We start from the raw sequence: 18,801 nt of genomic DNA on the forward strand, positions 1-18,801 counted from the left end.
ACAAAAGCTGATTCATAAATTTTACTTACTTAATTATTGCATCCAGCAATAATTTTCACATTGATTATTATGTCTGTTGCCTGCACATCATTTGTTGCCCCCCCCAAAATAATTTTCAATTGCACCATGACTAATTAGTTGTTTAAGAAACATGACATGTTAAATATGTTAACAGTTTAGTAGTATAATGTGTATTTTGCTAGTAGCCACTTACATGCATACAAGCTCTATTCAGGTGCTACTTGCTCATTGCTACATAAGAGTTAAAACAGAAGTTAAAGTAACCTTGTGTCCTTGCTCACACATGCAGTTACTACTGGATCTTTTTGTGCACACCAATTCCGACAACTGCTGCGACACTTTATATGGGCAAAATACTGCACTAAATTGTGACTTGCTTATTTAAGTAGTAGAATACCTGTTTATCAAAACAGACATGCTAAAGACAACACTAGTGCGTTTTTTTTTTGTTTCAGAGATCATTAGATTTCTGTCAAATCAGATTACTCGGGACCTAATTTAATGCATACAACCATGCTACCTTTATGTTTATGTATTTGGCATCGGCCATTTATGTTGGCAACTGCTTGTGCTGTGGACATTCCTGCCAGTGCTAGTAGAGTATTGGCCTTGCAGGCCCTCACTGGAGAGACTGGTGCTACTCTCGCTATGATATAGAAATTGGCATCACGTGACCCGCGTTCTCACCTTTGTCGCAGCCAATGCACCTTTCTGGCTGTGCGATTGAAGCCTTGATTGCAGGGTTCTAGATAACGTGTTTTATTTCCAAGCCACCAACTTAGTTGCCCACTCTTACAGCATGGTTTACTGCACAGTTCTCGCAGTGCCAGACGTACGCGACCCAAGCTCGGAGGGAGTTGCATACTTCAAAAAAGTGGCAGCAGGATGCTTGGCTGACAAAGGCTCTGAAAACTAGTGTTGCCATAACTTTTTGAAGCATGTCGCTAAAGTTAGACAAAAAAGGTGGTAATTTCCGGTAGATTTTGATGCAATGTCACTAAAATTGTCGCTTAAACTTTTCAGTAAATTTTAGGTAGTATATGGGTGTTTCGAAACACCTTAATATATGCTAGCATAGTGTAAATCATTTACCTAAATGTCTTAAGTTTGCCTAAGGTCTGTGCGAATGAGGACTAAACAGTTGATTGACCAGCAGTTTGTAGTGGGCTTTTAGTTAACTGTTATACTTGCATAGCATTGGGTGATGATAGCTGAAATGCAGCATCTACCCTGAGGTTAGGTTGCAATGCAGCATGATATAAAAGAATACAAGCATTCTGCTTTTTCTAGCATGCTAAGGCACTTAGTCCACAATAACCTAGAATGTTTTCTAGTTAGCACTTCAGAAAGTATAGAAATATTTGGCAGGACGTACAGGTCGCATGTTAATACGGCGATGACAATTATGGGACCTTTATGCAGGTCAAATACTATGCTGCCGCCCCTTGGTCTACTTGAAGGCTCTTCGCAGTACTTATTCATCAAAAATCAATGCGATTAGGAAACCGTGGGTTCAGGCGTACGTGTATGAGCACACTCTTTTATGTACATGCCTCCCTGCAGTGAATCTCTTATTCACCTGCTGTGTTCTAAATATCACAATAAAATTTTTAAGTGCCCACCATTCAAACATTTATTTTAGGGAGAGTGCAGAACCCGGAGCGTTAAGACCCATTCAACTTGTTTTGTAAATAATAATAATTATTTAAAAAAACGTGCATTTTGCGAGTACACTGAATAGGCAACCATTGTTTCAGCGTGGTCACAAAGCCTATCATGCAGGCAATTTTGGCTGCTGAGGTGAAGCTTTGAAATACTAAAGTGAATTCTAGAAGGCTACCTTCCTAACTTTGGAGTCGCTAAAATCTCGCCAATGGTTCCGTAACTTCACAAAAATGTCGCCGGTTGCTAACTTGAAACGTTTGTCACTAAACAGAGAAAAAAGTCACTAAATCTAGCGATAAATTTGCTAAAATGCAACATTGCTGAAAATCGAATAATATGGTGATCGTAAGAGTTGAGCAAGCGGTGCACATGGCTTGTAGCATGCTTGCATGATGTGACATCAGTTAATACCCTGCATACAGATGTGTGCGACTTGCTTGCACACACACAGCGGAAGCGCGGAATGAGGGGAGAGAAATATAGGCGGTTGAGGTTCCACGTGCTATAGAATGGTGACAAATCATTCTCCCGCGATAATTCTGGTGGAAGTGGCAAGCCGCATTCCCCTCAACGAATGCTGTGAAGAGTACTGTTCTTGTAGCAAAAGTGCATATAAATACTTTCATGAAAGATCATGCGAACTGTATAACCTATATGAAATGATCAGGTTGCTTGCTCACTAGAAATCTTTGCAGTCCTACACACCAGACTGAGATGTGCTAGCTTGCTTTGCAGCCAGGTTACCACACACAATGCTCAACACATGCATTAACCATGGCTGAACTGCCCTCTAGATGCCGAATACTTCACAACCGGCATCACGTGATACCGTTTTCTAAGCTGCAGAGAAATTCCAGCAGATGGTACCACCAGTATGTCCTCAAGGCCAATAAAGCATAAATGCATGTACATGCTGAATGCATTTATGCATCCAGTTTTGTACAGAAAGGTTGCAAAATTGTACTCCAAACAGCTGTGCAATATATCTGGGTACGCAGCATGCCATAGCTTTTAGCTTCTGTACAAACTTTTGTACTGCACTTTTGTGTTCGTCATGGCAAAGAAATGGGTGTGTGCCTTTAATTTTATTGCATATATATTTATTTTCATTTTTACAGAGCTCATTTCAGAACCATGGGTGATGTATTTTTTAAAATAATAAAACGCTGCAGGTTCATCCATGTACATAAGACTTCCTTGCAGGCGAACACAAGGGGATCGTGCAAATCTATTTTCTTAACATATGTAGTCAACCTTAATAAGCTTTCACTGAATATATGGAAATTTAGGCACATGTCCCGTAACTGCACAGCACATTGGAGAATGCATCTGACAGGAAATATATTGTGTTAGATCAACTTAAAGTTCTTATTACATTAGAGTTTTTGCATAGGCAGCTAAATTTTTACTTTTTCAATACCAAAAAAGATGCCGCAGTGTCGCCCGAAAGGCGAAACATCGATTGCGATAGTAAATTAGTAAGCAGCTATATGAAATAAATACAGTAGTTTTATTGGCCGTATAAACTTGTAAACATTCGCTTATAACTAAATTAACAAGTATGGTGATGCGCGCACTGGTAAACAAGAACACATCTCGCTCGATGACCGCGGAAGCTCGTCAAAACGCTGGAGTGAGGAATTGCGGTAGCAGCAGCGAGCGAATTGATTTTCGTGCATCTCTCGCTTCATCGCGAACGAAACGTCGAAAGCAAAGCGCATACAAAGCTGCCGGTACTACGCGCACTCTACAAACATCGCAGATCGCTTTGAAGATGAGGCCAACTGGCGCGCACTTTGGCCACGTCGTAGATCGCTTTCAAGATACGGCGTCCGAACGGCCGCGCCGTAAGCAGCAGCCGCTGGAGAAGAACGCCCACGCTCGTGAAAGTGGGCGTGGCTTCTAGAGAGATTGCTTACGTCGAAATTTTCGCTATAAATAATGCAAGAGCAATGCAAACACAAAGGAAGGCCATGACAAATGCCAGAAAAGGTTTAACAAAATCTGATGCAGATGGTGCCGCAGACTACGCCCTAGGTGCATACTAGGATGGTCGAGCAGTTAAAACTGAAAACAAGATTTCTGAGAACGCTGGTTTGACTTGTATAAAGAACATTTTCTGTGCAATGAATAAACGTCCTTTCTTTGAAATTTCCACCAATAATTGTTCTGTGGTCATTGCAAAGACTGAACTAAAAACATCATTTTTCAATGAATAATTTTATTATTGCGAGAGCAACTATATGGACACTCCAGGCGCATTTCTGCCGTCGCCGTCGCCGTGAGGTTTCGCATAATATCTAAGGGCGATCAAATCGTCACCGCGAGCAGTATGCTGCATGTGCGAGTGAAAGCGTGCGAGGGTGCGACGGCGAACGCGGCCCAATCTCGCGTGCGCCAGCGAGAAAAGCCGGACAGGAAGCACGCCCTCTCCTTTCTCGCGCGAGGCACGGAGGTGAGGTGAGGCGAGGGAAGGGGGGAGTTTTTTTCCGGCGGCTGCCGCTTACGGGCGCCGTACCTTCAAAGCGATCTGCGACGTGGCCAAAGTGCGCGCCCGCGCGTGTCTCTTCTTCAAAGGGATGTGCGAAATCGACAGAGTGCGCGTAGTGCCGGTAGCTTCGTGTGCGCTGTGCTTTCGACGTTTCGTTCGCGTTGAAGCGAGAGATGCACAATTCGCTCGCTGCTGCTGCCGCTATTCCTCACTTCGGCGTTTTGACAGCGAGTTTCCGCGGTCATCGAGAGAGATGTGTTCATGTTTACCTGGGCGCGCGTGACACCGTGCTTGTTAACTTAGTACGCGAATGTGTACGAGTTTATGCGGCCGATAAATCTACTATCCTTACTTCGTACAGATATCTACTATCTTGCTATAGCAACCGATGCTCCGTCTTTCGGGCGAAACTGTGACTTTACTGTATTTAATCTTTCTCCATCCAAAAACTGCTTAGGTAGAATGTAAAATCTAAAAAAAAGAAATTTGATTTCAGGAATACATTTATGAAATTTATTTCTTTTAGTGCAGTAAAAACCTCGTGTTGTAAGGGAGACGTGAGAGCACTTTCGTTGCTCTAGAAGGAATCGATATCTTTTAAATGTTCCTTCAAAGTATGAGCGTTTCATTTATATTTTTATAAATTTTATGCTAAACTTTCTTGTTCGAATTTTCACGTGGAAGACGAATAGAGATCTAAATAACTGCGCATTTTGAACTGTTTGTAGCGAGTGGAAGTTGAGAAATTCGCCAAAAACGTTGAAGTCCTCTGTGCAGGTACCCCCGCTCCTTTAATTGTCTGTAATTTCAATTGAAATGTGTAAAATGAATACTGAAGGGAAATGAAAGTGGACCAAAAAGCAACTTGCCGCCGGCGTACGCAGAACCCGCAATATTTGCATTACGCGCACAATGCTTGTCCTACGGCGGCGGCTGTTCCAACGTCCCCATTCTTGTATATATATGTGTGTATAGCACTCTGAGTGTTAGCCAGCGCCATTCAGACCATCGCTTGCCGTAATGCAAATATTGTGGGTTCCGCTCGCACCGGCGGCAAGTTTATTTTTTGTCTACTTAAGTTTACATGCGCGCACACGGCGTCAATAGAAGCACTAAGAGCATAAAGCATGCCGTGCATACCCTGAGGACAGCGGAGCCGTCGCCACCGTATACTGCGGCTAGATACGTTTGTACGTGTACACGGAGTTCACGTCAAAAGGGCAAAATAAATTCTTAGGTCGCCCTAAGAAAGGTCTGGAAAATAAATTATTTGCGTGATTTTTAATATACGGTAATATCACAACTAAGGGTTGTACACACTTTCACTAACTGATACATCGATCCGCAGGCAAGGGTCTAGCGTTTCCACAATTTGCCTTCCTGATGACAGCTTCGCCGCAGCACAATTATGCTGCGCCACGAAGCCTAGGTAATGCACTGCGGCGAAGCGTATTTCAAATTGAAGGTGACCATTGTCACGGTCGGTAAATATGTACACCCGCCGTCTCTTATCACATTACGCGCGCCGAGACGTGTGCTGACAGCTTTTCGGAGCTACTTCGGACACGGGGAATGGCGATTTGAACCTTTGTTTCGGCCACCTTGCACGGCCCCGCATATAATGAAACCGTGATGGTCCTAGGTGGTACACGTTCGGAAGTTGTACACGTTCACTGACAGCCATTCAGAGCTATTTCCGACGTTCGCTACGGCGACTTAGGCCCTTATGTTTTGGGGCCCTGACTTGCTAGGAGTCAAAGTGCTTGTACTGTGACCAGAGCAGTTTCTTTTGGCTTGCCAGAGAGAGAGAAAAGTGTGGATTTGGTGGATCATTTGATCACCTACACCACCGAGCGCACGGGGGAGGATCTATAATGCATTTATTTAGTGCGCAGTGACACGTTTTGCTCCGGCCGTCCCATTCAGCGCGCTCCGCAGAAAAAAAAAAATGTAATGACGGGCGCACCCGGCTGCTACGAGGGGGCGCTGTTAGCCGAGGGCTCTGGCGAGGTATACCTTTAGGATACCTCTGTTGAGGTATCTGTACAGGAAAAACATTAATTCACAGTGGAGGAAAAGAACTAGGAAGCTTACCAGCAAGTATGTGGCCTGTAGGGTGGGCAACACAGCAACAAGGAACGTCAAGCGGAAAATCAGAGAGGCTGAAATAATCTCGTGGGTGGCGGCAATGGAAAATAAACCTGCCATGAGTAACTACTTTTGAAATCACGAAACAATATATGGTAACTCAAAGGGAGGCTCATTACTTTTCGAAGCGAGATCGGGATGCCTCAGAACACGCGCCTATAAAGCGAGATATACGAAGGAAGAAGAAGCATGTGCTTACTGCGGTAAGGCTAGGGAAGCGATGGAGAATGTTTTATCAGAACGTGAAGACACCTGCCCAGCGGTCGATTTAGGCACCACTTAGAGCAGGCACGATTTAGTGCAGGGGAAAAGTAAACATGTCCGCAATGGAGATTAGTAAGAGGCGATAGGAAGATTGGTGGACGTAGGGAAACGACAGAAAACCGAGACGTACAAGAGCAAAGTTCGCAATAGGGGATCAGAAAACTTGGTTGTGGGAGTTCAGCGTTTTTTTTTCTTAACTTTGGTAGGACATTAGACAGTATAATAGCAAAAGATTGGTGGCGCCACCCACCGCCCCGTTCCAGAGGGGACGCTCATGACATCCATCTATACATCCATCCATTTGAAGCTCGTGGAGGCGGCTGTAGAAGGCACACGCGCGAGATCTCAACGTACGCATTGCCTCTCTTTTCACGTGCTTGCGGGATATTTTCCCAGGATATATCGCAGGCAACTTTTAATCCCTGCCTCGCACATTTTGCCGTCTCAAACGTTTAGTCCTCTTGTGCCTTTATTTTCCCCCGTGCCTTTTTATATCCCTATCCGTTGATTTTGTAGTATCTATCGTCCGTAGTTATGTAATGCTTATTATGTTATATTTATAAACAAATTATGTGTATGTTCACACATCGTCCATTGTCTTCGAACTGGTAGCTTATCGTAGTTGCACAGCTGAATTATTGTCTGCCTAGCTTTTCTTTTTGCACTTTGCAATGTGGTAATTCAGCAACTGATATGGCATTTTTTGCGTCTGTACGCCTACCGTGCAGTGTAATGACGTTCGTGTAATATTTGCTTGTATCTTCCCGTGCGTATGTTTTCCTGCTGTTAGTTTGATTTCGTGTGGTATTACGTCGTGCGAATAACGTTTCTTTTTACCTGATGCTTTCTTTGTCGTGTTGAATGACGCGTGTTTTACGTTGATATAATAACGTTCCCCCCTTACCCAATGCCTACTTGAATGCCAAGTAAGGTATTCGCAGTGAAATGTATTATAAAGAAATGCAGCAGATTCAACGAGTTGCAATCAGCATACAGCGATGCTTTGTGTGAGTGAACATAGATCCAAAACACGAGTTTGTATTTATTGAAGTCCACACAAAGTCACACGGAAGGCTTTATTCAGGCGTTGTAGAAAGTCTGATGCAATGCTGACGCCGTCGCTCCCGCGAATGCGCGACGACGAGCTTTCTGGTTGTTTTTATTTCCCCGCGCGGCATTTTGCGATATTGCGATTTTTAACAGTTTTTTACTAAATAAGTGACGACATAAATGAAAATTCCGCTTTCTATAGTCGCTGGACTTAAACTTCTCTTTTTATATGTGTTGAAGTGGCAACGGTTGCCGAGAAAAAAGTATTTCTCTGTACTTCCGTTGCTTTCTGCTGCTTTGACTTGCGAGGCCAGCATTCCCAAATGGTTTGCGCCCAACTCAGTTGCCTTCCTCGTGTTTGTACTGGTAGATTGCCTTCACATCTTTTTCTGTTACTCTATTCTACCCTTTCCTCATCCCCTAATGCAGGGTAGCCAACCGGAGGTTGATCTGGTTAACCGCTTAGTTTTTCGTTTCGTAGTTTGTTTCTGATAATGGTCTGTGATCAAAACGAGCTGGCGCAGTTGCGAGTGGTCTTTGTACACTGTAGCGGGGACGCGGGTACAAAGTACCTGCCCATTGCCCAGGCTGATGGGACGTATTCGTTCACCGAACTGTTTATAGCATAGACAGTTCGGTGAACGAGTGTCTGCATTGCAGCCTCTCTTCAGCGCGGCAAACGCCTCCAGCTTCATTAAAGACAGCATTTCTCACTATCTCTGCGCCCTCCTTCGTAGCGAGGCTGATGAGCAGTGGCGTAGCTAGGCAGTCTGGCACCCGGGGCCCATAGGTCTCCCCCGCCCCCACTGGTCCCTTGCACGCGGGGCCCACGGCCCCCCGGACCCCCCGTTGCTACGCCACTGCTGATGAGACTGGTAATATAACCCTGACCTCGTGTTCAGGTGCATAATGCCATAAGTGTAGCCACTGGACTTAATTGTCAGATAAAAAAAAAAACACTGCAATGGTACATCAAAACATACTGAATAAGAAAATTCGTGTGGTTGACGAGATACTGTTGTCCTTCGTATTTTCATGTTAACTCTACACAGCGATTATTGTCAGCTTATTTCTGTGGTTAAAGACTTGCATTTGCATTTTTTTCTTTCTAGGTTTCACAAAGATTTCATAACAGCGCCAGCAAGCCCTCATCGAGCGCGCTCTCCCTCTACAAAGGTAACTGCTAATTGGAAAACTTGGAACAACTGCTTACACATCGCTGAGACAGGCTGCTCAAGATAACCTGATAAACCGGGAACTCCATCGTTCAGCTTCATCATCATAACGCTGGAGCCGGTTGGAACCGGTCCCCTACAGGGATAAGCTTTAAACAGACCGTCCACCTTGTTCGCACCTTCACGATCGTGACGAAAAGGGTGCTGAAAGGCTTGAAAAACTCTTCTTGCTAAAGCGCCCTGCCGTTGAGAAAATGTCCGAGGAAATGAAAAGCGAAGCTCATTGCCAAGACGCTGAAGTCAACGTCTTTTTTAAGAAAGGGCTGGAACACAACGACGAGTCCAGCAACCCCGTATGCTCTAGGTGTGAATGTTCGCACCGTGGATCAGCGCTCGAATATCGAGAGTGTTCGGAGAAGGATGCGCGCGTGCTTCGGCGCATGTTGAGAACGGGTCCGCCCGTGAAGAAGCTCTGCATATGGGAAATCGCGCTGAATGCGTTCAGGACCGCGTTTGGCGACCTCGAAGGGTGCTCCTCGCTCGAAGAACTTCAGGTGTTCGACATTGAATGCGCAGCGGAAGAAGAATTCAGCGTCAACCTTTCCGGAGTGTTCGGCAGGCTGTGTACACTGGAGTTGCACTGCGCGAACATAGGGACCGCGTTCGCGAAGGACATTGCAAACTACATCCGAGAGAACAAGAGGCTGAGGGAATTCAGCCTCTGGTACTCCTGCGGTGGCGACGAGGGTGCCGCCGCGCTCATCGAAGCGCTAACGGCAAACAACACGCTCAAGAGGTTCACCTTGGCCCAGCTGCAGTTGTCCTCCGAGACCGTGATCGCGTTCGCGAAAATGTTGGCAGTCAACTCGACGCTGGAGCTGGTGGACCTTTTCGACGCGTGTTTCGTGGAAGCGGAAAAGGTGTCGGCTCTGCTGGAGGAGGACCTTTATGAGCAAGTCTTCAAGAGGCTTCGCATCGTGTGGACGGGGCAACTTCTGCCGCTGCTTACGAGGCTCATCCACAAGAAAGCGTGCTGGCCGGAGGTCTCCGTCAGTCTCACCGCTTCGGCGGACCGGGACGTTCTCCGCGAGTTCTTCGACGCCGTGGCCACGGACACCACGATTCGTGCGCTCCACTTCTACCCGAGCGACGACACATTCGACGAACTCGCGGATGGCATCGCCTCGGTCGCAAGGCGGACGACGACTCTCAAGGAAATCGAGAATCGTATGCACGTCAAGCCGGGCAACGAGCAGCAGCTGGTCAAGGTTCTGGACGCCCTGAAAGAGAACCGTTCCGTCACCTCGTTCGTCATGTACGCAGAATTGTTGACGCCAGAAATAGCGACGTCCCTGTCCGAGTTGCTGGCCGTCAACGACACTCTGAACGAGATCTCCGTCTGCGAGTACTGGGGAATCACCGCCGACGTCGTGGCAACTATCCTGCGAGGCCTGAGAGAAAACTACACCGTGACGCACCTCATGGTTTCCTGGGACCCTGACGACGACGTCGAGGGTGTCCTCGAAATGGCGGATCTCGTGAAGAGGAACGTTCGTCTCCACGAGAAAGCGGCCGAGTTCGTCAGCGCAGGTGGCAACCGCGAGGGCGACGCCGAAGGAGCGGACGCGCTGAAGAAGGTGCGCTCGAGCGCGAACCTGCTCGAAAGGGTGCAGAGGCTCACCGGAAAGACGAGCGACGCTGCGATGGAGCTGGTACGCGCAGCCTTGGCTCGTTTGTGTGCCTAAGGGGAGGCGTCTTGTGCGAAGCACGAGTGTTTTACCCGATCGATTTTCTATCGTTACAAACGCGTGTGTACTTGCTTCTTTGACTGGCGGTGTCTCTGGGAACTGCAAGATGAGGCAAACTTCTTGCCACGTACACAGGATGACTGAGTCGCCTCGGGCGGACGCTTCCTGTATTCCACGACAGAACAAGGGCCGTCAGCACTTCGAGTTCCCAGGTGATATGATTCCCAAGGACTGACAGGTAGCCCAAAGAGACCGGCGTATTCAGTGTGATGATGGAATCAGAAGCTCTTAGTTTCGTTAGCGTTGAGACCTCCGTTTTCGTTTGAATAAAGGTCCACGAGCCGTGCCGGCTTGAGACGTGTCCGTGTCTTTTTTTTTATTTTTCGCATAATTCAAAGTTTTGAATTTGTCCGATTGAAGAATGGCGGCAGTTAGAGACCAGATCCTATCCGAGTCCAGCTATCATGCACCTAATATACTCAGATTTATACGCGTCTGACAAGTGTAGACATTGCGCTCTAGAGCCACCCTAGAGCGTATCCTATGGGAATGTACGGTTATAATGTAGGATAACGGTGATGCAGCCGCAAAGAGCGACAGCCTCCGCGCGCCTGGGTGTCTGCGTTACTCAGCTCGGACCTGAAGCACAAATTGTTCAATTAACTGAGATTTTTCGAATAACTTGTTGCCTTACTAAAGGCCTACTTGTCCACTGTATACGCATATCTTTCCCTTGCTTCATTTCCGTAAAATGTGCGAGTAAAAATGGGGAAATTTGTACACTTTCCTCTTACTTATATAGTCAGTTGCGTGTATACATGCGCCCTACAAGTAAGACTTCCTTTTTTTGTATTAAACATACAACTTTCATCATTTCGGCTCCCTGAGCAGGTTCTGAAATTTTAGACTACATTTTTCCTTCCAGAATATATGGTCATGTGGTACAATCAGACTAAATGGCCACTCAAATATCCGAACCAGATGGGACTTTTCTACAGAGCTTCTCACCGCTAAAAATTGCAAAAGACACGGCTACAATGACATCGCAGGAGTCTCTGTTGACCCGTAGCTGGTGCTTCTTCCATGTGAAGGTTTCGTGAACCCAGACCCAGAATCTCTGCCGTTCATTATGTAGCTCAACTCTTTTTAAATAGAGGCAACATTGGAACACTACAGGCCTGCAACACTGATCAGCATACTGCAGATAGTCCACAGACCTTCGCAACAAGAGCTTCCAACGGGCTGGCGCAGTGCCTCCTTGGCTGTTGTGAACCTGTATAGCCTTTGCCCAAAAGCACCGCATAAGTGGCAATAGTTTGCTTTGTACTCACGTGCGGCACCCTGGAGACAAAGTGCTCACTTGAAAAAAAGCGATGATTGAAAAGTTAAAAAAGTCAACTAAAGGAGCGTTTATTTTCCTACCCTACACTGTGGGTGAGCGAAAAGGAGGATAGATAAAGAAAAGTCTATAAAATAAAGATTAGCCTGCCAATGATGACTATAAAGGAGTTCAAGCAAAAGCTGTTTCATCGCTGTTGAAGAAAGCCATTAAATTTTGAATTAAGCTTCTTTTATATAAGCAGTTTCGCTCTGGTATGTGCTTTATACGATGGTAAAGTATGCTGAAACGAATCCGTTTTGCTTCAGGTGCTAAAACTCGGGGATTACAACAATACATATGCTTATAGATACTTGGAAAGGTCTCTCATGGAACCATTCATGGATTTAAGGCTCTTTTAGAGTGAGTTAAATTACCATTTGCACTAGGGCAACTGCTGAAATACACATACTGACTGGACTGTTATTTGCACAGTTGCATATCACTGTTACGTTAGGAGACACAACTTCTGTGCTATTGCGATAGCTTCTCTTTGGAACCCAGAAAACCGGGCACACGAAAATCATATGTGTGTGACGAGCAAGTTTGATAATATACGGTGTGTTTCAGTGAACGCATTCAAAATTTTTTAAAGGTTGTCTGTGGCAGGTAGCACAATTCTAGTTAATGAGATCGTCAACTGGAAGAGGCACATATTACTTGCATAAAAAATGAAATGCATAATCGGCTAATTACCAAAAATACACAAATTCAGTTTTAACGAATTATGACCAGTATTGCAATTTACAAATTCTAACTGTGGAGCTCACAAGGTAGATACATTTGGAACGAATTCTCAGGATGACACAAGTTTCGATATGCCAACTCCCGAACGTTGCAGAGAAATGCATTGGTGTTCCAGTTACTTTCTGAAGAAAACGTCGTTTTATGCATTCAAGCACCAAAGTAACTGGAACGCCAGTGCATTTCTCTGCAAAGTTCGGGAATTAATATCTCAAGCTGGTGTTATCCTGAGAATTCCTTCCAAGTGGATCCGTCATGCAAACTCCACAGCTAGAATTTGTAAATTGCAATGGGTGTCATAAGGTAATTAATTAGTTAAACATGATTGGTGAATATATTTTAATTAGTGCAGTATGCATTTCAATATCATGTGCAAGCAGTGTCTGCCGCTTCGGGTAGAACACCTCATAAACTAGAACTGTGTTACTTGCTACAGGCAACCTTTCAGAATTTTCGAAAGTGTTAGCTGAAACACCCTGTATAGGAAAGACAGCAAAGGAAGGCATTGTATGAATTGTAGAGCAAATGGGGGTAGCAGATATTCTGGTTGACAATGACATTAATAAATGGAGCTGCGTGGGCAGATAATTGGTGGTCTAACAGAGTTACATACTGGGTCCCAAGGGAAAGGAATTGTAGTTCAGAACGGCAGAGAATTAGGCGGTGCGACGAAAATGAGATATCTATAGGTGTAAGACGTAATTAGCTGGCACAAAACAATTGAAGACCACTCGTAGCGACCTAGCTTTATCTTGCAGTGGACATAACAGACTGATAATGATCAGGAAACCGCATGCAAAAATTTTGAAGTGGAACAGGAAGCACTTAGGCGAACTTAAGCCAACAGTCTGTGAAGAGAGATTGCAATCTGCTATAAAGATGCATGCACTCATTATTTTTCTCTACAAAAGAGTGTCGAACTGAACCCATAACAAGAGCTGAGGTGTTATATTCAGCTGAACCAGAACTGAACTGACCCATTATTTTTCGCCACCTTGGTATATTATCGGTGAAACTGTTCCAAACCGGTTCGACAAACGGTTCATAAGGTCCTGTAGACCGGTGTTGTCATAGCAATTTTGTTGCTAGATTTAGCGAATTTGTAGCAGCACAATTTTCTACTAAGCGACTGGTCACATCTTTTTAGCAATGTCACAGAACGATTGGCAACACTTTATTCACTTCGATAGTGGGAAAGTTCCTTAGCGTGGCCTCCTAGAATGCGCTTCACTATTAAGAGCTGCAAATAAGTTGCCGGAATTGGCAATATGACGCAAGCAAGGGCTCTGACCATGACAGAACGGTTACTTTCGCATTGATGGTCTTCACGCTATGCTTCACGTTATGGTGGCCTTCACAGGATGCTCATAGCATAAATGTTTTTTTAATTGTTTACAAATGAGATTTGAATGGGTCTTAACTCTGTGGGTTCAGCATATTCGCTAAATACGTTGTATTGGTGAGCATTTGCTAGCGGAGCAGTGAATAAGTTGCCAAAACCTATTGCAATAAATGTTATGGCGAGATTAAGAACGCAGTAAGTGAACAATAAGATCAAGAAAGGCGTAGATATTGGAGCGACCGGGATCGTTCATGACAGTTTGAACTCGCTGCTTTTTTTATCATTGCTTTTGGAGATATCAATATTGCATGGAGCTTTTGTATAAATCAAGGGGTGAAAGCGTAGTATTTGACCTGCATGTATGTCACGTAATAGTCATCACCGACGTTAACATACGACCAGGTGTGTGTTGCAGAATTACTTCGCCTTTCAGGAGCAGCAAGAATTTCAAGATTTCCCGGGATGATGCGGACCAAGTGGCTTTTCGTACGGGGAAGATCGGATAACGTGTTCGCATCTAAATCTTAGCGACTTTGCAGCAAAATTTAGCGACATTTCTGTCTCACTTTAGCCACATCCTTTAAAAAAAATGGCAACACTGCTTGAACCGTCTTCTAGGGCACATCAGGTTGGACCAAGGCTCAAAGCTTCCTGCAGTCGGCAAAATACTTCCACCGCTCCAGGCAAGACTCGAGTAATTTCACCTCAACTTAGTTCTGACACCAACTGCGGGTTGTCAACTTTTGTGCAACCAAGGTTGGTTGAAGTGCAACATGCCTATAAAATAATTTATCTCTATCAACTACACAGCTAACTATATAGTACAAAAGCTGGTTACGTGATAGGCACGTTAATTCAAACGTCAATGGTCGAGGTACATGCGAACGTGTGGCAACTTCAGGAGCAACAATGAAGTTGAGTATGTTTTCAGCGCAACCGGCGCAGTGAAACTTGTTGACGAATCACAGGGTGCCTGCACGCCTGTGCTTGCAGTGTGGCGCAATAGTTGAAATACCGTCACGTAAGAGTCAAAATGAACTCTTTCGCTCAAATAAATCCGCAGGTGAAGCAGAGAAACGTATTTTTTAAAAGTTTTCGCTCTCCTTAATTTGATATTATAAACCCCTACGAACAGCTTCGGACCCTTATATTCCTGCTCCGGAGTTGGAGTCTGAACCGAACCAGAAAATATGTAGACGTCTGAAGAACCTGAACCGAACCAGAAAGGGTTTCGGTTCGACACCCTGGCAAAAAACTAGCCTGCAATATACCGATTGCGAAATTTCATACAGAAAAAAAATTTAAAGGGGTTGAGACACCACATTTTGACGCTATAAAAAGCCTTTGTAGGCTGCTTCTGTATGCGAGGACATCCACAACGAGGTAGTGGACGCTACAAACATTTCAAAGTAATTTTAATTCAGCTCGAAAAGTCCCTAAAACCGCCTTCTCCAACTCCTTCTCCACCCCTTTAGATTCTTACTACCAATGACACACTCCCTAAAAACAAAAAACAAACAAACAATAAACTCATCTTGGCTACTAGGCGCGAAAACACACACGACACAAGGATGTTTTCGCGCCTAGTAGCCAAGATGAATTGTGACCAACTCGCCCAAAAAGACGTCTTTTTGAACAATAAACTCGCTTAAAAATATAAGATGGGATGAAAGGGCACTGCGGGTTGTGCTACCGTAATCATAAATGAAATGTATTCAGTCAATGTGTACACACGCATGGCGAGACTATTATATACGCGTTACATAACGACGGATGTGCCTTAAAACGTTTCACTGCTATGCACAGATTGGTACCAAAAATCTGTCGAAAACAATTTTTTCTGAAGTAAGGTCAATAAATACTTTTTTAGGAAGAACATGTGCAGCAAGTGGCGCACTTGTAGTCACGCCTCTGATGCATACCCTCTCGTGAAATTGGGCGTGGCTTCTAAAAAGATTGTTTATGTTGGAATTTTCACTATAAATAATGTAATGCAACAATAATGCATACAACAAAGGAATGCCATGACAAGTGCCAAAAATGTTTTGCGAAAAAATCTGATGCAGATGATGCTGCACACTACGCCCCAGGTGCATATAGTATGGTCGAACATTTAAAACTGAAAACAAGATTTCTGAGGACGCTGGTTTGACTTGTATAACCAACGTTTTTTTTTTCTGCAATGAATAAATGTTTTTCTTTGGAATTTCAATCGTTCAGGGGTCATTGCAGAGACTGAACTAAAAACATCATTTTTCAATGAATACTTTTATAATTGCTTAAGCAATTGTATGGACACTCCAGACGAATTTCTGCCGTCGCCATCACCGTAAGGTTCCGCATAAAGTGCAAAGGTGATAAAATCGTCGTTGCGCGCCGTATGCTGTATATGCGAGTGAAAGCGTGCGAGGGTGAGACAGTGAACGCGGCTTAATCTCCCGTGCGCGAGCGAGGAAAGCCGGGATGGTAGTGCGCCTTCTCCTGTAGCGCGCGAGGCACGACGGTGAGGCCAGGGAAGGGGGGGAAGTTTTAACGCGATAGCGTTAAGGAGCTCGTGTCGCAGAAAAGCCGGTGTCGGCGTCCGCGGCGTTGGCCGTGAGCGATAAATCACGGCAGGCACTTCATAAATAAAAAGCAACTTCCAAGATGGGCTGGGTGGGAATCGAACCAGGGTCTCCGGAGTGTGAGACGGAGACGCTACCACTCAGCCACGAGTTCGATGCTTGAAAGCGGTACAAACGCGCCTCTAGTGAATGCGGTGTTGCCTTCGAAACGAGCCGTGGAAAGTTATACTGCGGTGTATATCGGTAATTATGAACATGTAACTTACAGAAGTCGCAATTACACGAGTAGCGAAGTGCGTTTCCGCTGCATTTCTTCTGCGCTTTTTCTACGGCGGCTGCCGCTTCCGGTGCGGCCGTGCGGGCGCCGTATCTTGAAAGCGATCGTCGACGTGGCCGAAGTGCGCGCCCGCCCCTACCTCATCTTCAAAGGGATCTGCGATGTTTACACAGTGCGCATAAGGCCGGTAGCTTCGTGTGCGCTGGGCTTTCGACGTTTCGTTCGCGTTGAAGCGAGAGATGCACGAAGGTCAATTCGCTCGCTGCTGCTGCCGCGATTCCTCACTTCATCGTTTTGACAGCGAGTTTCCGCGGTAGTCGAGCCAGATGTGTTCATGTTTACCCGTGCGCGCGTGACACCGTGCTTGTTAATTTAGTTAATAAGCGAATGTGTACAAGTTTATATGGCCGATAAAACTGCTATCGTTACTTCGTATATAGACATCTACTAACTTGCTATCGCAATCGATGCTTCGCCTTTCGGGCGAAACTGCGACTTTTCTTTATTTACAAATTTCTCAATCCTGAAACTGCCTAGTTAGATTGTAAAATATAAAAAAAGGATTTCATTTCAGGAATACAAATATGAAATTTATTTCTTTTAGTTCACTAAAAAGCTCGTGCTGTAAGGAAAACGTGAGAGATTCGTCGCTTTGGAAGAACAATTATCTTTTAAATATTCCTTCGTCAAAATCACAGTGTTTCATTTACATTTTTTATAAATTTTCTACTACTCAACTTTGTTGCTTGAATTTTCATGTGGGAGACGTAGAGACATTTAAATAACTGTGCAAATTTTTGAATTGTTTGTAGTGAGTAGAAGTTGAGATATTCGCCAATCACATTGAAGTCGTCTTTCTAGGTCCCCCTTCCCCTCTAATTATCTGTAATTTCAATTGAAGTGCATGACAGAATATACTGTAGGGAACTGAAAGTGGACGAAAAAACAACCTGCCGCCGGCGGACGCAGAACCCAGAATATTTTCATTACGCGCGCAATGCTTGTCCTACGGTGGTGGCTGTTCCAGTGTGCTCATTTTTGTGTATTCATGTGTGCACAGCGCTCGGAGCGTTACCCAGCGCCACTCAGGCCATCGCCTGCCGTTATGCGAAGATTGCGGGTTCTGCACCCACCGGCGGCCAATTTATTTTTTGTCTACTTAAGTTTACATGCGCGCAAACAACGTCAATACAAGCACAAAGAGCATAAAGCATACCGTGCATACCCTCGGGTCAGCGGAGCCGTCGCCACCGTGCTGCGGCTAGATACGTTTGGCCGTGCACACGGAATTCACGTCAAAGGGCAAAATAAATTCTTAAGTGGCCCTAAAACAGGTCAGCAAAAGAAATACTTGCGTGATTTCTAATAGACGGTAACATCAAAATTAAGGCTTGTAAACACACTTTCACCACCTGATACATCGATCTAGAACTGAGGTGAAACAGCGCGAAAAAGACGAGGACACAAGGAAACGAATACCACAGACGCAGTTTCCTCAGTCTTCTTGTGTCCTCGTCTTTTTCGCGCTGTTTCACCTCAGTTCTAAGTATGAACCAACTAGCCCTCATCAAGATCTTACTAATACATCGATCAGTTGGCAAGGGTCTAGCGCGTTTCCATAATTTGCCTTCCTAATGACAGCTTCGCCGCAACACAATTATGCTACGCCACGAAGCCGACAAAAGTATTGCGGCGAAGCATATTAGAACTGGAAGGTGGCCGTTGTCACCGTCGGTACATATGTAGACCCGCTGTCTCCTATCACACTACGTGCGCCGAGCCGTGTGCCGACAGGTTTTCAGAGCTACGTCGGATACGGAAGCGGCGATTTGACGCTTTGTTTTGGCCGCCTTGCACGGCCCCGCATATAGTGAGGCCGTGACGGGTCCCAGATAACACTCGACGTCCTCAGGACGTCCTGAAATGGTACAAAC

The 18,801-nt window shown here is 45.2% G+C and overlaps 1 protein-coding gene across 1 annotated transcript in view; it reads left to right on the forward strand.

Moving 5' to 3' along the window:
* Nucleotides 1-10,917, forward strand: part of LOC135910518 (NLR family CARD domain-containing protein 3-like) — a 42,248-nt gene extending 31,331 nt beyond the window's left edge. The window contains exon 2 of the mRNA XM_065442578.2: nucleotides 8,752-10,917. Within this exon, the coding sequence (XP_065298650.2) occupies nucleotides 9,069-10,559 (1,491 nt within the window). The 5' untranslated portion in view covers nucleotides 8,752-9,068 and the 3' untranslated portion in view covers nucleotides 10,560-10,917. The remainder of the gene's footprint in view (nucleotides 1-8,751) is intronic.
* The last annotated feature ends 7,884 nt before the right edge of the window (nucleotides 10,918-18,801 follow it).

Source organism: Dermacentor albipictus, chromosome 6 (assembly GCF_038994185.2).
Source record: "Dermacentor albipictus isolate Rhodes 1998 colony chromosome 6, USDA_Dalb.pri_finalv2, whole genome shotgun sequence".
NCBI lineage: Eukaryota > Metazoa > Arthropoda > Arachnida > Ixodida > Ixodidae > Dermacentor > Dermacentor albipictus.